At 41.5% G+C, this 17,575-nt stretch overlaps 1 protein-coding gene and 1 long non-coding RNA gene across 8 annotated transcripts in view; one reads left to right on the top strand and one right to left on the bottom strand.

Moving 5' to 3' along the window:
• The window catches only part of TMEM260 (transmembrane protein 260), a 48,108-nt gene extending 33,748 nt beyond the window's left edge, over positions 1–14,360 (top strand). For 2 of the 7 annotated variants that reach the window (XM_087895413.1, XM_087895405.1), the window contains 10 exons: positions 192–275; positions 1,407–1,460; positions 1,556–1,673; positions 3,096–3,268; positions 5,316–5,487; positions 6,571–6,719; positions 7,995–8,171; positions 8,928–8,981; positions 9,356–9,446; positions 11,600–14,360. In XM_087895413.1, coding sequence (XP_087751539.1) covers positions 192–275; positions 1,407–1,460; positions 1,556–1,673; positions 3,096–3,268; positions 5,316–5,487; positions 6,571–6,719; positions 7,995–8,171; positions 8,928–8,981; positions 9,356–9,446; positions 11,600–11,869 — 1,342 coding nt within the window. In that variant the 3' untranslated portion in view covers positions 11,870–14,360. Of the gene's footprint in view, positions 1–191; positions 276–1,406; positions 1,461–1,555; positions 1,674–3,095; positions 3,269–5,315; positions 5,488–6,570; positions 6,720–7,994; positions 8,172–8,927; positions 8,982–9,355; positions 9,447–11,461 lie in introns of all 7 variants that reach the window. The other 5 variants (XM_060693549.2, XM_060693538.2, XM_087895427.1 and 2 more) reach the window with 4 other exon arrangements.
• LOC117675121 (uncharacterized) lies at positions 5,162–17,571 on the bottom strand. Its single transcript, XR_015734558.1, has 4 exons — positions 17,338–17,571; positions 9,280–9,405; positions 8,912–9,018; positions 5,162–5,246 (listed from the first exon to the last, which is right to left on the bottom strand). It is a non-coding gene; the product is annotated as an uncharacterized LOC117675121 (long non-coding RNA).
• Positions 17,572–17,575: the final 4 nt, after the last annotated feature.

Genomic DNA, 17,575 nt, shown 5'->3' with positions numbered 1-17,575 from the left:
AACTGCTTGAGGGGGCTGTAAAGCACTATGAAGTGGTATATAAGTGCTACTGCTTTTGCCAGAGGCTCTGACATCTGCCTTTGGCTCTTATGCAAGAGATGATTTTATAGGGTGTAGCCCCCTTCATCTTTCCATGAACTTTTGCTGTCATTATAGTTGCCAAATACTCTTGTTCTCTGGCTTCCTTGCAGTTTTCAGGTGACCCACATGAAGATGGAACTTTCTCTCGTTGTCCAGGCCTTTGCAATTGCTGCATGTGTGTGTTGTGCAGTGAGGTACTGGGGTTTATTTCAGGCTTAAATATTTCCAAATTGGAGATTTATTTGGAGATCCAGAAAGTTAGACTGAACTAAGTTTCTCCCAGACGTGTATGCGTCTGGCTCTGCCTTTTTTAGATTATTGCTTTTGGAAGTTAAATATGTGTGTCTGCACAAACATATATAACATTTATATATATAAGTGTTTATATATGTTTATATATATATAAACACTTATATAGTGTTTATATATGTTTGTGCAAACACACATATTTTGTGTGTGCACACAAGTGTGTCACATACATTTATTGTAGAAGACAAAGTCTTCAGGATTGGTTTCATATAGAGTTGGTAACCCTAGATCAGGGGTGTCAAACTTAAGGCCACGGGCCAAATCTAGCCCACCTGGTGCTTAGATCTGGCCTGCGGAGCAACCCTGGAAACAATGAAGGACCAGCCCGCAATGCCTCTGCCAGCAAAAACATGCTCCTCCCAAGCTCCATTTTTGCTGGCAGAGCGCTGAAGGAGGCTGTTGCAATGGCTCCCCCCAGCCCTGCCTTGGCCACGACAGGCACTCCTGACACCACAGGCGCTCCCAACACACACGGGGCCCTCCTGAGCTCTGTTTTTGCTGGCAGAGCACTGCAGGAGGCCGTTGCAATGGATCCCCCCCAGCCCTGCCTGGGCCTCCATAGGCTCTCTGACATGAGTGATGTTGAGGTGGCCCCGCCCACCCCAGCCACACCCCACGCCAGCCATACCTCCCCCGAGGTCAAACACAACCCTGACGTGGCCCTCAATGAAATTGAGTTTGACACCCCTGCCCTAGATTAATAAAGTGGGGAAGAGTTTGCCCAGACATGCAGATAGATAGATTTAGATTTATCTGCTCTTAGATTGGGCTATGGGATCATCTTCAGTTCAGACTCAATTTTCATTTTGGTAAATTCAGTATATTTGTTATATTCAATTATTAAAAAAAAATTAGCTTTTGAGAAAACTTGTTCATTTATTTCCTTAAAACAATCATTCCCAGCTGATGTCCTCTGCCATAGTTGGGAGTAGCAGAATTGTAGTATAAACATACCTGGAGGGAACTAAGTTGGAGAACAGCTGTTGTGTGATTTTATTTTTCATGATTTGTTCCAGTTACTGTCACTGCTGTTCACCTCTGCTTTTAATTTGTGTTAGAAGTAGAATCGTGTAAGTAATAGGTTTTATTCATTTTGCAATTTCTTGTTGCATGTGTAAACTGTCTTTATAAAGTTTTTAAATTATATTTTTTTCCTCCACTTTAGGCCGAAGACAGAGAAGTCACAGCTGATTTGGCTGTTTACGTCAATGTTATTGATGTATTCTTTTTTCTTTGCTTGGAGGGCAAATTTGGATATTTCAAAGCCTCTATTTAAGGGGGTGGTGAGTTTGCTTAATTAAAAGGGATCATTTAAATTTAAAAACAAAAGTGAGATTCTGGAAGGGAGGTACCATGCATTTTAGAAACTTGCTTTCATTTTGCAGATTCATATACAGTATTATTGTAAACACCCTCCAAACATTGTTGTTTAAAAGCTGGAAGCACACAAATAAAAAGTACTTTTGTTCCAGGCTAAGATATTTGCCTGTTTGGCCTCAAATGGTCTCTCTTGGATCACAACACTTCACTGAGGTCTCTGGCAGAGAATGCTCCTGCTATTTGATCCTCTTAACAGGGGGGGAAGCTGGAAACCAATATAAAAGTGATGTTGTAAACCATCCAGGTTAGATGGGCAGTGTAGAAATTTAATAAAATAAAAGCACATTTTAGATTGGGCTACATCATCTTCAAAATCCATAATCCCCTAGAACAGTATTTCCCACCTTATCCATTTCTGGGTTTGTAGACTTCAACTCCCAAAACTCCACTGCCAGAATAGCCATTTATAAGAATTCCGACAGTTGACGTCCACATCCCTGGCTATGGCCAAGGTTGGGAAACATTGCCCCAGAAGCACCATATTCTCAAAAGCTGCATTCACACGCTTGGGAAAAGTGCAATAAACCATCACTCTTCCAGAACAGGACAAAACCACAATATTTTCTGTGGTTCCAATAACACTGTGGTTCCATCTTTGTTTCCAAAGATTTGCTCCATCAAATACGATGATCATTAAAAAGGTGCTAGAATGTGCAGAAGCAGATAAATTAACAATGGAATTAAAAGACAGAGAGGAAACAATTTATTACGAGACATGGACTAGATGGTATAACTGGTTGGAGAAACAATCCAAAATTAATGTATAAATGTATAGACATAAGAGAAGATATTATAGATATTGTGTAATTGATAGGTATAAATTGTAGTGAATATAGAAATTAGTAAAGTAATATATAAAATGTACGTGTATATAGTTGGTTATAGATATTATTAAAGATGCCGGTATCGGAAAGCTGTAAAAATGTAACCCAACCGGGAGTTGGGAAATGGGCCATTTCAGGCATCCGGAGGGCCTCTGAGGGAGTGGGGAAGGCTGTTTTTGCCCTCCCCAGATGCATAGAGAGGATCTGGAGCCAGGTGAGAAAGAAAAACGGGCCTTCCCCACTCGCCCATGCCCTCCAGAAGCAGAAAACATCCTGTTTCCCTACTTTTGGTGGGCCCAGAAGGCCCAAAAATCAAGTGGCTGGCGCGCACATGCGCGCCAGAGCTGAACTGGTGTGCCCACTGATATGGCTATGTGTGCCCCCTGTGACATGTGTGCCATAGGTTCGCCATCATGGATATAGGGTTTCCTGCCTAAGTAGGGGGTTGGACTAGAAGACCTCCAAGGTCCCTTCTAACTCTGTTATTCTATTCTTCAACAGGTCGAGCGATTCTGGATGCAAAGCAATGCAGTGATTGTTGTTCTAGCTGGCTTTGGCTTCTCTTTACTCTTTTTTCTTGGTGAGATATTTCTTGGAAACAGCAGAATGATTTACAGTTTGGAATGGCTTCTGGCAGCTGTTCTTGTTACTGCTCAAATCTATTCCAATTACAGGTAATTAACAGGGAGGCAGCAGTTAATAATGTTTATTGGACTGAGCACTAATGTCTATATATATTTCTTCTCCATTCCCCCAAATTACTCAGGGTAATATATACATAGAAGCTAGAATTTTTGCTGTCTTCTGTTATCTCCATAGGTTGTGGTAGGCAAAGATTTACCCAAAAGTTTCTACCTGGGGATTTGATTCTTGCACTTCTCTATCATATTCCTATTTTTTTGACCAAGGACAACCAGTGTAAGATAACTCACTGAAGTTAGGAAAGATGTTGAGAACCAAGAACAAAAAAAGAGCCTGTAGTACAGTGGACTAAAGCACTGTTATTAACAACTGCTGCTTGCAATTACTGCAAGTTCAAATCTCACCAGGCTCAAGGTTGACTCAGCCTTCCATCCTTTCAAAGGTAGGTGAAATGAGGACCCAGATTGTGGGGGCAATAAGCTGACTTTGTATAAATATACAAAAGTATGAAGGCTATTGCTTAACGCATTGTAAGCCGCCCTGAGTCTCCGGAGAAGGGCGGCATATAAATTAAAGTAAAAAATAATAATAATAAAATAATAATAATAAAAAAAAACCCAAATGGATGTTGCTTCTTGGGAAAAAGCAGCTAGTCTCTGTGTTCTGCACTTAGGGAAAGAGAGGTTCAAATCTCACACAGAGTGCTTTCCTTTAATGAATTGATTCATCATTGAGAGCAGGAAGTTTACTCATTCAGTTTCTGAGAGTCTGCATCCTAAGCAGGGGTGAAATGCTCCTGGTTCGGACCGGATCGCCCTATCTGATAGCGATGGAGGCGGGTGGTTCGGAGAACCAGTAGCAAACATCCCTGCTCCCCCCATTGCCCAGCTGAGCCGCGCAATCATCAGAGGTTTTTTTTAATTTTTAAAAGCATTTTTTCTACAACCTCTTCGGCTGAAGAGGTTATAGAAAAAATGTTTTTAAAAGGAAAAAAAGCCTCTGCCGATCAGGCAAGTCAGTTGGGATCGTCGGAGGCTTTAAAAGCATTTTTTTTACAACTTCTTCAGCCGAAGAGGTTGTAGAAAAAATGGTTTTAAAAGTTAAAAAAAAAAAGTTGGCCACGCCCATTCAGTCATATTACCCCCCCCCAAGCCACGCCCGCAGAACTGGTAGTAACAAATTTTACATTTCACCACTGATCCTAAGCCCTTGTATCCTAACATTAGCCCTGATTAGTAAAACTTCATGTCAGTCTTACTTTCTTGGTAGTGTTTTCTCATGCTAGGGGCTTGATATGTTTGAAGTTTGGAAGAGCAAGCCGTTGACATGAGTAAAAAAAGCTACCTTCCCTAGGGAGGATTCCTAATCATAAAATGGCTACTATGAGCCGCAGTGGCACAGTGGTTAGAGTGCAGTACTGCAGGCTACTTCTGCTGATCACCGGCTGCCAGCAGTTTGGCAGATCGAATCTCACCAGGCTCAAGGTTGATTCAGCCTTCCATCCTTCCGAGGTCGGTAAAATGAGGATCCAGATTGTTGGGAGCAATATGATGACTCTGTAAACTGCTTAGAGAGGGCTGTAAAGCACTATGAAGTGGTATATAAATCTAAGTGCTATTGCTATTGCTATAGGCAGAAAAATGTGCAATTTATCAGGAAGCTAGTAGGAGAAACGCCTGTATCTTAGTCGCTTTTTGTTCCTAAGCAGTTGGGCCTATTTCCAAACGGGATCTTGGGCTATCGCCATCGTTTTTAAAAAAATTATAAAGAATGAATTTTTGGTTTTTGAATTTAGTTTTGAAATAAAGTGATGATACAAGAATGGGGTGCTTTGTTTTCTGCTTGAGAGGGGGATTGAAATCTGGGTACACAGTGCTCTAGGCTTAGCACTTTATCCATTGCAGCATACCTGAGGTGTCTGATGGCCCATTTTTACCATCAAAGTTCTTCTCCTGTGCATAGCATCCTTCCTTTCAAAGGCTGTAGTTGATGTAGCTACCTGGGGTTGGACTGAAAACAAAATGTTTGCTTGTTAGGTTGACAAATCTTTCTTTTTTTAAATTTTCCCTTTTGAAACAGTGTCTGTGACCAAAGTAACAACAATGTTGTTGACCGGTTTGCCATGAATCTTTTGTCCTCCATGCCTCCAGATGCCATCATCTTGCTAAGAGGGGACCTGCCTGGGAATTCTCTTCGCTACATGCATCATTGTGAGGGTATAAGACCTGATATCAGCTTAGTTGACCAAGAGGTCAGTAGAATATCATAGAATGGCTGCAAACCAGAAGTCCCCATTTTGAATTTTGCTTCTGCCATGGAGATACTAAATATAGAGAACTCACAGTGTCTTAGCACCTTTAATGACAACTGAATAGAGATCAGTATAGGATAATACTGTCTCTATTGCCGATTTCTATCCTCCCATATTGCATCTGTCCTGGGTGATTGGTGAATAGTGTTTTCCTGATTTATGAATGTGCTTCTTGTTACAAGATCATTATTGTGCAACTAACTGGGTCCTATAGTACTGAATAACTGAAAGTAGCCTCTGGGCTAGTTTCTTGCTTCTGAGGGAGGAGGGAGCTGGCAAAAAAACCGAAGGCAAGTTCAACAGCTGTCAGTCTTCTTTGAATGTTGCAGTGATGGAAAGCAGGAATTACCTTGCCTTTAAATGTGGTTCACTTCTTCTCCAAAGCAGGCTGGAAATATCAAAAGAGAAACATTGGGTCATGATATTCTACGAGATGTTGTTCATAGATGTCCTACTTTAAAGAATTCATCATATGTGTGTGTGTGGGGGGGGGGAGAGAGCAAGAGAGGGCACATGTATGTGTGCTGGCTAAGTTGTTGTTGTTGTTAGTTGTGAAGTCATGTCCGACTCATCGCGACCCCATGGACAATGTTCCTCCAGGCCTTCCTGTCCTCTACCATCCTCTGGAGTCTATTTAAGCTCATGCCTACTGCTTCAGTGACTCCATCCAGCCACCTTGTTCTCTGTCGTCCCCTTCTTCTTTTGCCTCAATCCTTCCCAGCATTAGGCTCTTCTCCAGTGAGTCCTTCCTTCTCATTAGGTGGCCAAAATATTTGAGTTTCATCTTCAGGATCTGGCCTTCTAAAGAGCGGTCAAGGTTGATCTCCTCTAGGACTGACCGGTTTGATCGCCTTGCAGTCCAAGGGACTCGCAGGAGTCTTCTCCAGCACCATAGTTCAAAGGCCTCAATTCTTTGGTGCTCAGCCTTTCTTATGGTCCAACTTTCACAGCTGCTGGCTAAGTGATGGTAGCCAGAGTGGTATGTAAATATTTTAAATAAATACAGTTTCTTCCATGTGCTAGATGATGACTTACCATTGGTATTTGCCAAAGCTGGCTAAACATTTACCTGGTGTCACCTTTCCTGGCGACCGTTGGAATCCTGTAGAAGTGCCATTACCGGATGGAACAATCACATTTAACCTTCATCATTTCCTCAAAGTAAATAAACAGTAAGCATTCCTTTTCACCTACTAGTGTACATTCATACATGGATGTGTGCCTAAATACATACCTGTATTCTCTGCCATGTTAAATAGTGTTATACAGTGTTCATGAAAAGGAGTAAGTGATGTAAAGTCAAGGATATTAAAAACTTGAGGTAAAATAAAAGGAAATGTGGCTAGCCTTAATTTATGTTTACTTTCACTTCCATATAACAGTCAGGGCCATTTTTATATGTATCAATATGTTGTCCCAAAGGTGCTTTTTCAAGAGGCAACTGGACTTTCTGGTTTTTCTTTGAAGACATTTCGCTTCTCATCCAAGAAGCTTCTTCAGCTCTAATTGGATAGTGGGGAATAGAAGGATTTATACTCCTTGCAGACAGCTGGTCATTTGCATTCTTTTAGCAAGTCATTAAGGCCACCTGAAGGTTTATCTGTGTCAATGGTTGTGGAGCAGGGTGTCAAACTGGCGGCCCACGGGCTGGATGCGTTACATGCAGGCCATGCCCACCCCAGCTCCGTGAAGGGGAAAAACATTGCAACATGTCACGTGATGATAATGTGATGCCGCAAGTTTGTGGTTGATTTGAGAGTATGGAAGGATATCTCACAAAAAATGGCTAAGATCTGCTTTCTATCATTTCAGACATAGAATAATTGATTTAAGTCAGAGTTCCCCAACCTTTCCAGGTTGGTGGCCCATGGTCCACAGGTTGGGGACTCCTGATTTAAGTTAAAGAAGAAAAATTCTATTTGAATATTAGTGGGGGGAAAGCCTTCCCAATAACAAGATCGGTTTGATCAATTATTATGAGAGGTAGGATATTCCCGTCACTGGTGATGTTCAAGTAGAGGACTATTGGGTTGTTCTGTGGAGCAAAGTTCAGTAGCCTAAATGGCTTTGTCCTGTTCTGAATTTTTATGAAGTCTTGAAGAAAACTCTCGTCCTCATCCTGTATCTAAGACATGGGTGTCAAACTCATGGTGTCATGTTGCCATCACATGATGTTTTGTGATGTTTTTTCCCTTCGTGGAGCTGGGGTGGGTGTAGCCTGTGCATGAACCATCCAGTGCGTAGGCCACCAGTTTGACATCCCGATCTAGTACAAGATTAGACAAGTATTTCTAATCATTTACACAACTGAACCTATTCAACATAAAATAAACCAACCATCACTCCTAGCTATCTTCATATTGGTTGCTGTTAGAGCTATCATAGACAAGCACCATTCTACATGTCCACTTACCTTTTTTAATTAATAATTTGTTTCTTTGTAATAGCAAAGACACCTTTGTTTGCATTGGACTCCATGAAGGTGACCCTACCTGGAAAAAAGACTATTCCCTTTGGCCCTGGGGTTCTTGTGATAAACTTGTATCTTCAAAAGTTCCCTTTGATCCTGAAATGTGGGTTGAGCATACCCAAAATCTCTACAACTGGACTGAGGAATATGGAAGGTAAGTGACACATACCGTATTTTTCGGAGTATAAGATGCACCGGAATATAAGACACACCTTAGTTTTTGGGGAGGAAAAGAAGAAAAAAGCTGATTGGTGGGTGGATCGGCCTCCCAGAATACCCCCAATCAGCCGTTCCCAGAGGTGAATTTTAGCAACAGGTTCCTTGGTTGTGAGCTCTGTGCCTTGCTTTGGTTTGCTTTTTTTTTTCTGCCTCTGAAACTTCTGAAACTCTGTTTCAGAAAAAACTTTTTTTCCTGCCTCTGAAAGCCTCCGAAACAGAGCTTCAGAAAAAACCCTCTGAAGCTCTGTTTGGGGGCTTTTTTTCTGAAGCTTTTTTCAGCCTCTGAAACTTCAATTTGAGAAGCTGGGCGGGGCTACATTCAGAGTATAAGACACACCCAGATTTTCACCCTCTTTTTTTGGGGGAAAAGGTGCGTCTCCGAAAAATACGGTAGTTGATAGTAGCTTCTAAAAAGTTGCAAGAAGGGAGTTGGAAGAGTGCAAATGTAAAACTTCCCACCGTTCATTCTTTTTGTCATTAGTGAACATATAGTGGTAGTGTCAAAAGTATGTTTGGTATGGATCCAGAGAGGGTTTGGATAGAATCGTCAATGGACATGACTGAAGGGATAACATCATCATACTCGTTCCCATCAGCTTTATCTGGAAAGTTTTAGTTATCCTGTTCATGCTCTGTCTTTGGGGGACCTCTACCTGGTCTTGCATATCAACTTACCTGTTTCTTTTTTAAGGTTTGACTCATCTTCCTGGGAGTTAGTAGCAAATGAAGAGATGTGGCAAGCCAGGTGAGACCCTGTTTCCTTCCGATGCTTCAGAAAAGGTCTGAAAGAGAGGATAATCATATCAATCTACATACAAATTAATTATATTGTACATTGTAGCACTGAGCAGGTAAAACTCAGAAGAAGCACAGTGACAACCTAAGAAATTGCTGTCTAGCAGAGGAATGGAATATTACCTTGAGTTAATAAATTAAGGCAATTGGTGCCCTTCAGATGTACAGCTTCTAATGCCATATCCAGTAAACAGCAGCTCAGTATAGTGAATTGGGGTACAATCATTCCATGGGGAATTGAATCCTACCTCCTCCTTCATGGATGTCAGTTGGTTTTTAAAGAATATACAGTTCACTTCTGTTGTTGTTTTTTTTCTCTCCTAGGATGAAAACAGCCTTCTTTCTTTTTGACCTTGCAGAAACTGGTTCCACATCTGTGGAAGAGAAAGCAAAGCTTTACACACTTGCTTATAAGGTGAGAACCTTCCACTTTGGGATAGAAAAGCTCAAGCGGTCTATATGTTTGCACATGAATAAGTCATAATTTTGGGGCAGGAATCACTTGTAGTTTTGCACTATGTAATGGGTGTAGTCAAAATGTACTGCAATAGGAAACCTGGCTATTCACAAAATGGGTGTAAGGTAAGTCAGTGTTAATGTATCTGTTTAGACCGGTGTTTAGATGTGCAAAATTCAATTTCCAGAATTCCCAAACCAGATGATGGCTGGGAGTTTCTGGGAGTTGAGATCTACACATCTTAAAATTGTCAAAGTTGAGAAACACTTTGCTAGATTATTATGATGCTCCCTCTCATTTGAGTGGGCTAATTACCACGTTTCCCCGAAAATAAGATCCTGTCTTATATTTTTTTGAACCCTGAAATAAGCGCTTGGCCTTATTGCCATGCGCTCAAAAGCCCGATTGGGCTTATTATCAGGGAATGTCTTATTTTGGGGGAAACTGTACCATACCCCCAAATGTCCCTGAAAGTCATTATGTTGCTAGGGGTTGAGGCTTTATAACAGACCAGCTTCATATTTAATATTTTTTACTAAATAAACTTTATTTAAAATGTCATTTAGGCACCAAGGGATGTGCCTGGGATCTGGGTGGTATCTATCCCTGTGTTTATATGGTTGATAAGTGTTGATCTTTCCACTGGTTCCAGTCATCAGATCAATTTATATAAAATAGTAAAGTCACAACCAGGAGATCCATTTCCATCTGTCTGGCCACTAGGCATAAGGCTGGGCTGATATCTTTTCCTCGCTGCCGTCACCTGCTTTAGGGCTCCGAATAAGGCATGACAGTTGTAAGATCCAATCTGGGTCAGTCACAGGGACCAGAGGTTTAGTCTTCCAAGCTTTCAGACTCATGCTAAAGCCCATCGTCAGTGAATTTCTCTCTAGCAGAATGTTCCCGCCGAGAGAATTTCCCTGAGGATGGGCTCCAGCACAAGTCTGAAAGCCCGGAAGACTAAACCTCTGGTCCCAGATTGGATCCTGCAACATTATTTTGGGATACGTATATTTGCCTTCATTCGTGAGGGTGCGATAGCTGTTTCTACCTCACTGCTGTTGAGTTCTGCCTCTAGATAGCTGGAGAGATTCTCCTTCACTTTGCCTCAGAACTGTGGGACTTTTTCACTGTCCTGTGAAGTTAGGTGCCACAGCTAAGCTTACTTGGGAAGGTTAGCAGACTAGTGGGGATGGCAACTATGAAAGTCCACTTAAGGTCCACTTGAGGTTCCTGTACAAAAGTAGGACCAAGTTCTCATCTACAACTTGTAGAACCAAGCAGAAGCAGGAAGCTATTTCCAGCGAGCAAAGACAGGCCTATGGGTGATTAGCTAAAGAATAGTATCATAGCAAGTTTTCTGTCTCCTCTTCCCCTCCCCTTCCCCCCCATTAGAGCTTTGCTCATGGTTTGTTACTTGCAGGTCTCGTAATTGTGTGAATATGAAAAAGGATGGATGTTGATTCTGTATCAGTAGCAACTCAAGTGCATGTACATTTTTCTTTCCACTTCCCGCGTTAGAATAATGGTGGCCTAGCAGTAAAATGGATACAATTTAAAGAAATAACCCAAGTTCAGTTCTTTTCTTTTGCTGTTTTCATAGGCAGAATGGCTCCACTAGAAACAAAACACATATCTTCAGTTCATTTTTGCTTATTCGTCACCCTTTTTACTCTCTAGCTTCTCTCTCTTACTTTTCTCTTCCAGTTTACCTTTCAGATTTATCCTTGGGATTATTATTCTTTAGTTTCCCCTTGAGAATCCTACATCTTTATTCCTCTTTTCAGTTGGATGACATCAGAGCAGTATGCCCAATCATCAGCCGCACACATGAAACCTCTTAGCTCAAATCCTATACACACTGGCTGGGGAGTGCTTAGCGGAGCTTATTTCTGAATAGAAATGCAGAGAGTTGCATTTCATGGTTTAAAACATATGCTCATAAACGGTGTCCTATTTTTCTTCACTTGCAGAGACTTTATTATATATAGATGCTGTTTATGCCAGGCTCGACTGCTTTAAAAAAAAAAGTGAGCAAATATTTGTAATACGGGGAAATGATATCTCTTGAGATTTCTCTTCAACCCTGAACCGTCTTCTGTGATTTACAGCTGTACAAGGAAATTGTAAACACGTATAAAACTCATCCAGTGAACTGGCACAAAAATTACGCCATCGCCTGTGAGAGGGTGCTACATCTTCACCCAGCAAGGGAAGACCCAGAGGTGCTACTCTTAGAAATCATCAAACACTTCCGCCTTTACTTGGAGGAAGCTGCAGATGACCCCCAGCAGAGCAGTATTTTGCAAGCCATTAAGCATATGAAGAAAGAACTTCGGGAAGTCAGAAAACTGAAGAAGGCAGCGAGGCGACCTGCGTAGGACATGCTGAGCTCAAGGGAAAATCTGTCGGAGAGGAAATGAAGAGTAAGAGAAGGATTCCACAGACGGAAATAAAGCAAGCTTAAATGCAGTGTTTTAGATAGGAGGAAAAGACTAATCAAAAGAAGGGTTTGGTGGTATAGAGAAGCATGAACAAAGGCTGGGGGACATGAATTGGGATTTTTCTCCCTTTTGATGTTACGGTGTGGGGGTCATTAAACGAAGCTGAATGTCGGAGAGTCTAACTGAAAACATCTTAACACAGTACGTTGATCATTAGAGCCGTGGTGGCGCAATGGTTAGAATGAAGTATTGCAGGCTAACTGCCCATCGTCTTGAGTTTGATCCTGATGGGCTGAAGGTTGACTTAGCCTTTTATCCTTCCAAGGTTGGCAAAATGAGAACCTAGATTATAGAGGGTAATATGCTGATATTGTAAACTGCTCAGAGTATGCTGTGAAGCACTGTGGAGCAGTATATAAATCTAAGTGCTATTGCTATTGCTAATTTGCTTCCCTGCCAGCTACAGTCAAGTCTCCCTTGAGGTTAGCTCTGATTATAGGATACATCTACATTATATTGCTTTCTTGTTGACAATATGGAAGCTGTCTTCTATGGTTGGCTAGGCACTGTCACTTGCTGTGAACATGGCTACCAGATAGAACAGGGTTGTCAAATTCAATTTCATTGAGGGCCGCATCAGGGTTGTGTTTGACCTTGGTGAGCCGGGGTAGGCGTGGCCAGGATGGGCATGGCCAGCTTGACGTCACTCGTGTTGGGGGTGCCTGTGGCGGTCCGACCACTCTGCCAGTGGAAATGGGCTCCCGAGCTCTGTTTTTGGCTGCGATGGTCTCCTGCAACCCTCTGCCAGCGAAAGTGGAGCTCGGGAGGGCTGCTCCCGAGCTCCGTTTCGCTGGCAGAGACAACGTGGGCCAGTCCTTCACTGTTTCCAGGGCAGCCCCACCGGCCAGATCTAAGCACCCCACAGATCAAATCCAGCCCCTGGGCCTTGAGTTTGACACCCCTGAGATAGAATAAAAGACAGATTCATATTGACAGAGGGTTTGATCAAAGGCTAACAGTCATTATCACTTTTGCCCTCATACCAAGCATGGAGTATCACAAAAGCATTCAATTGAATTCTGTTGGGAGTACAATGTTGGACTTGAGATGCCTCTAATCAGGATATTCATATGTTCTGTTTAATTTATCCGTTTGTACATGTTTATGTGCTACTATTTAGTGTTAACATCAGAGTCAAAATCTTAATAGCAAAAACTGACCTGATGGAATTGGGCATTTGATAATCACAGAATTTATAGAAATTAAAGGACAGTTTACCTCTTGAAAGCCAGTGGTCTCTGAACCACCAACCTCTTTCCATAAGATAAAAATTTACACTACTTGCAGCTTTTTCTGAATAGACATGATCTGACCAGAATTAGTACTACAGGTAATCCTTATTTAGTGACTGCCTTGTTTAGCAACTGTTCGCAGTTATGATGGCGATGAAAAAGTAATTTTGCAATCAGGCCTGACATTTACGGTTTTCACGGTCTGTAAAGCAAAAGAAAGCTGAAGTAAGATCATAAACAGATGTGTGCTTTCATTTAATGACTAAGCTGGTCCCAATTGTGGTCACTTAACAAGGACTACTTGTACTCTAATCACCTCGGAAGTAGATTATTCAAAAATGATGGACCATATTTTATAAATTGAGTATATGTTATGAACATCAAAGGTCTCAGCTTCAATCACCTACATTTCTTCAAGAAGAATCAGGTGCAGCTGATAGGAAATATATTTCTGTCAGATTTTTAGAGAGCCATTCATTGATTATAGTTTCATATAGTTAAAATAAGTTGTGAGGGGGCTGCTTCACAAACTGTAGTGAGAAATTGGATTTCACCCAGTTTTTTCTACACAAAGTGCTGATTTTGAGCATATAATCCTCTACCTCTACCCTTTTTTGGACCAGATCACTTTAAGGATTGATAATTCCTATATAAACTTCTCTGATTGCTGAGATCTTCCTTGGATACTGCCTGCCAGTTGAAGTAAGGTACATTCAAGATGGGGTATATCTGAACTTAGACATCATGTGCAACTGTATATCCTTGAAAATAGAAACGTGTACTTCCAGTCATAATGTTGTAGTTCTGCCACAGGAGCGAAGGCAACCCACCAAATGATTTTCTTACCATTGTCACGTGTCATTAGTGGCAGAGCTCTGATAAACATCTTTTTATTGTTCCACACATTTTAATTGTAGATTTTTATATTGTTCTGATCCAGCTTTGTTTTATTTAACCTCTTTTGTAGCTTTTGGAGGATGCTCTTGATGTTTGTTTTATTTATATAATACTGTTCTTTTATATTTACTAGTTGCACTGAGGGATTTTTACCCGAATAACAACATGAACATGCTTTTAATAAATAAGTTAATTCTTTCATTTCCAGTTTATCTCATTAAAGTGCTCTTGTTATAGAATACCTGGATTTATCTGATAATTGGAGTGATAGAAAATCAAAAACAGCTTCTCATTCTTTCACTTGCAATCTCACCAATTATATATTTTCTCATATTTTTGCACCAACTCATAAAAGATGGATATGCATCATAGAACATGAAAGTCTTTTACAGAATGCAATTCCATGTAAACAAGATGAACGAACTTCTCTGGAATATTATGATTTTTTTGCACGTTTCGAGATCGCTTCTTGAGGTGTGACCATCACATCTTTTCAGGAATTTCATCAAGAATATAAAGGCCACATTCTTTTGTTCTAGAAATTATTCCAATAACCATGGCTCAAATAGGAAAGATGCCCTTTTATTCTTGCTTTAGTTAATTCTCTTATGATAACAAACTGCAGATTTATTATTCTATGTGGATAGGAACTGGTGGGAAAAGGAGATAAAGAATTTTTTTCTCAGATTCCAAGGAGAATTCCAGTATGCATACTAAAAATTAAAACTCTGAAATTATGAAAGGATTGCTTCCAAGAAATTTTGTTTATTACTTGGATATGTGTAAGTCTATTTTGTGCTGTTCTTTTTAATTCAGTATGGAGATGTTTTCTAAAGTAAATCTAGAAATTCAGTGTAAAGGCACTTCTTCAATACACTTTGCATACAGAGAGGCCTCTTAATTTAATTAATTTAATTTAATTAATTACATTTATATGCCACCCCTCTCCGAACACTCAAGGCTCTTAATAAAAAGCATTAGATAAAACTTTCAATTGCCTAAAATCATAATAGGCAGCAGAACTTAATGTTTGTGGATTCATCTAATGATGATCATAGTATATGAAAGACTGACAAAATGTAAGATGAAAAGATGGTAAAAAGCATCAATTGGAAAGGAAAGGAAAAGCTGTAGTCTTGAAAATTGAAAAAAGTGGGGTTTAATAGATGAGAATGAAGATGCTCTGATCTTATGGAGTTCTCCATCAGTAGAATTATTCAATAAAAGTTTATACGGCCATTAGACAGGCAGGAATTCTCATACTGTCCAGGGCGGTATGAGAATTCCTGCATTGCAAAGGGAGTTTGATTAGAAGACCTCAAGGTTCCTTCTAACCTTTTCATTCTACATTTGCAGTTCTGTCTTGGTACTAATGCATTAAGATGATACCTAAATTAAAAATAATACCTAAATACCTAAAAATAATACCTAAATTAAAAAAAGGCTTCTAATGAGATTTATTCCATTTGGATCTTCCATAGCTGCTCAGTGTGCTCCTTATAAAAGAAATGACTGTTGTTCAGCTCTGTATACAGTATAACAGAATAGCAGACAACAGAATTAAAAGGGACCTTGGAGGTTTTCTGATCCTTCCTGCTCAGGCAGGAAACCCTATACCAATGATGGCGAACCTATGGCACGCGTGCCACAGGTGGCACACGTAGCCATATTGGTGGGCACACAAGCTCAGCTCCGGCACGGATGCACGGGCCGGCCAGCTGGTTTTTGGGCCTTTTGGGCCCACTGGAAGTAGGGAAACAGGCTGTTTCCTGCCTCCAGAGGGCCTCGGGGGGGGGAGGAGGCCATTTTCGCTCTCCCCAGGCTCCTAAAAAGCCTCTGGAGCCCGGAGAGGGCAAAAAACGGGCCTACTGGGCCCACTGTGCCATCATGTGCCAAAAGCAGGGGGAGCGCGGAGGGGGGGAGGTTGCACACACATGTGCAGGGGTGGGGCGCATAGAATTATTGGTGTGGGCACGCACGCACATGACCCCCCCATGCTCCCCCCACTCTGGCACACGATGGCAAAAAGGTTAGGTCATTTCAGATAAATGGTTGTCCAATCTCTTCTTTAAAACCTCCAGCGTTGGAACACCCACAGCTTCTGGAGGCAAGTTGTTCTGTCAGGAAAATTCTCCTTCGTTCCAGGTTGCTTCTCTCTTTGATTAGTTTCCATCCATTGCTTCTTGTCCTGCTTTCTGGGGCTTTGGAAAATAGGCTGATCCCCTCTTCTTTTTGGCAGCCCCTTAGATATTGCCACACTGCTATCACGTCACCTCTGGCCCTTCTTTTCATTAAACTAGCATGTCAGGAACAGGCTGGTGTCTCTGAACAGGAATCATACTTGCAAAATGTGAGTTTCTCAGCTGCCCCCCCCCCACTTCATCTGCCACAAACGGATCGGATCAATGGCCAACCTGGTCTGGTACGTGTTTGAAAGGTAGCAAACCATCCTGCCAACAGGCTGAGACCTGTTAATTCCATATGGCATGTCTTTAGATGAGCAGAAGCCTTCAGAAGCACCGCCCTACATAAGCAAGGAGAGATAGGAGCTATTTGACAGAAATTTAATTCTGATTGCTCTCATGTAGCGTTGCTCTGCTAATGATCAAATGCAAGGTGAGGGGAGAGGGGGAAAAGAGAGAGAGAGAGAGAGAAAGAAAGACTCTTCCACTAGGCTCAGTTGCAGAAACCGGTTGCCAAGTAAAGGCATTTTTGCATTCTTCCTCATTACTTTCCTATTTGTGTTTTCACCTCCCTGTTTGTTCACTTGTAGATCTGGTCCTGTAATTAGCTGCAGAACCTACAGCTTACATTTTGAATGGGGGGCTTTTCATGGCAAGCTTCCCCCCCCTTTTTCCCCCTTTTTTTCCTGTGTGTGTGCGCGTGCGTGCGTGTGTTTATTCCAGCCTTAAATTCATTTTTTTTGTTGTTGCAAGAATCTTTTCCCTCCTCGCCCCACCTCCGCACATGAACTAAAAGGGAACAACGTTAAGAAATGCAAATAATGGCTCTTTCTTTGATTATGACAGTTAATTAATAGCAACCTGTTTTAATGAATTAAGTCACTCACGGCCCTTCAGCACTTCCTAAGGAGTAGCCAGAATCTGTAGGGATTCTTTCCCCCTTCCAATTGTATAGCGCCTCGACTCCCGAGCTCTATGTAGGCCCCTGTATAGAAATGTCCGCTTAATGATGAGGGAGGGTTTTCCAGCTTGCCTGCATTCAAAGATCACTGGTGAGCTATTCAGGGGCAGAAAAGGCCCCTTCTCCCCTGGCGAGGAGTAGTCACAGTTCCGCACCATTGTGTTAGCCGAGGTCCTTGATCAAAGGCCTCCTAGTGAACTCAACTGGGCTCTCTTTCAGACGACGGCCATAATTAAAGCCACTAATTCTCTTTTAAAAGTGCTGCAGGATGCCATGTAGGCATCTGTTTGGAGTGCCCTTTGTGATGTCA

Source organism: Pantherophis guttatus, chromosome 1 (assembly GCF_059756535.1).
Source record: "Pantherophis guttatus breed Tessera chromosome 1, ASM5975653v1, whole genome shotgun sequence".
NCBI lineage: Eukaryota > Metazoa > Chordata > Lepidosauria > Squamata > Colubridae > Pantherophis > Pantherophis guttatus.
This window is presented reverse-complemented; position numbering and strand designations above follow the sequence as displayed.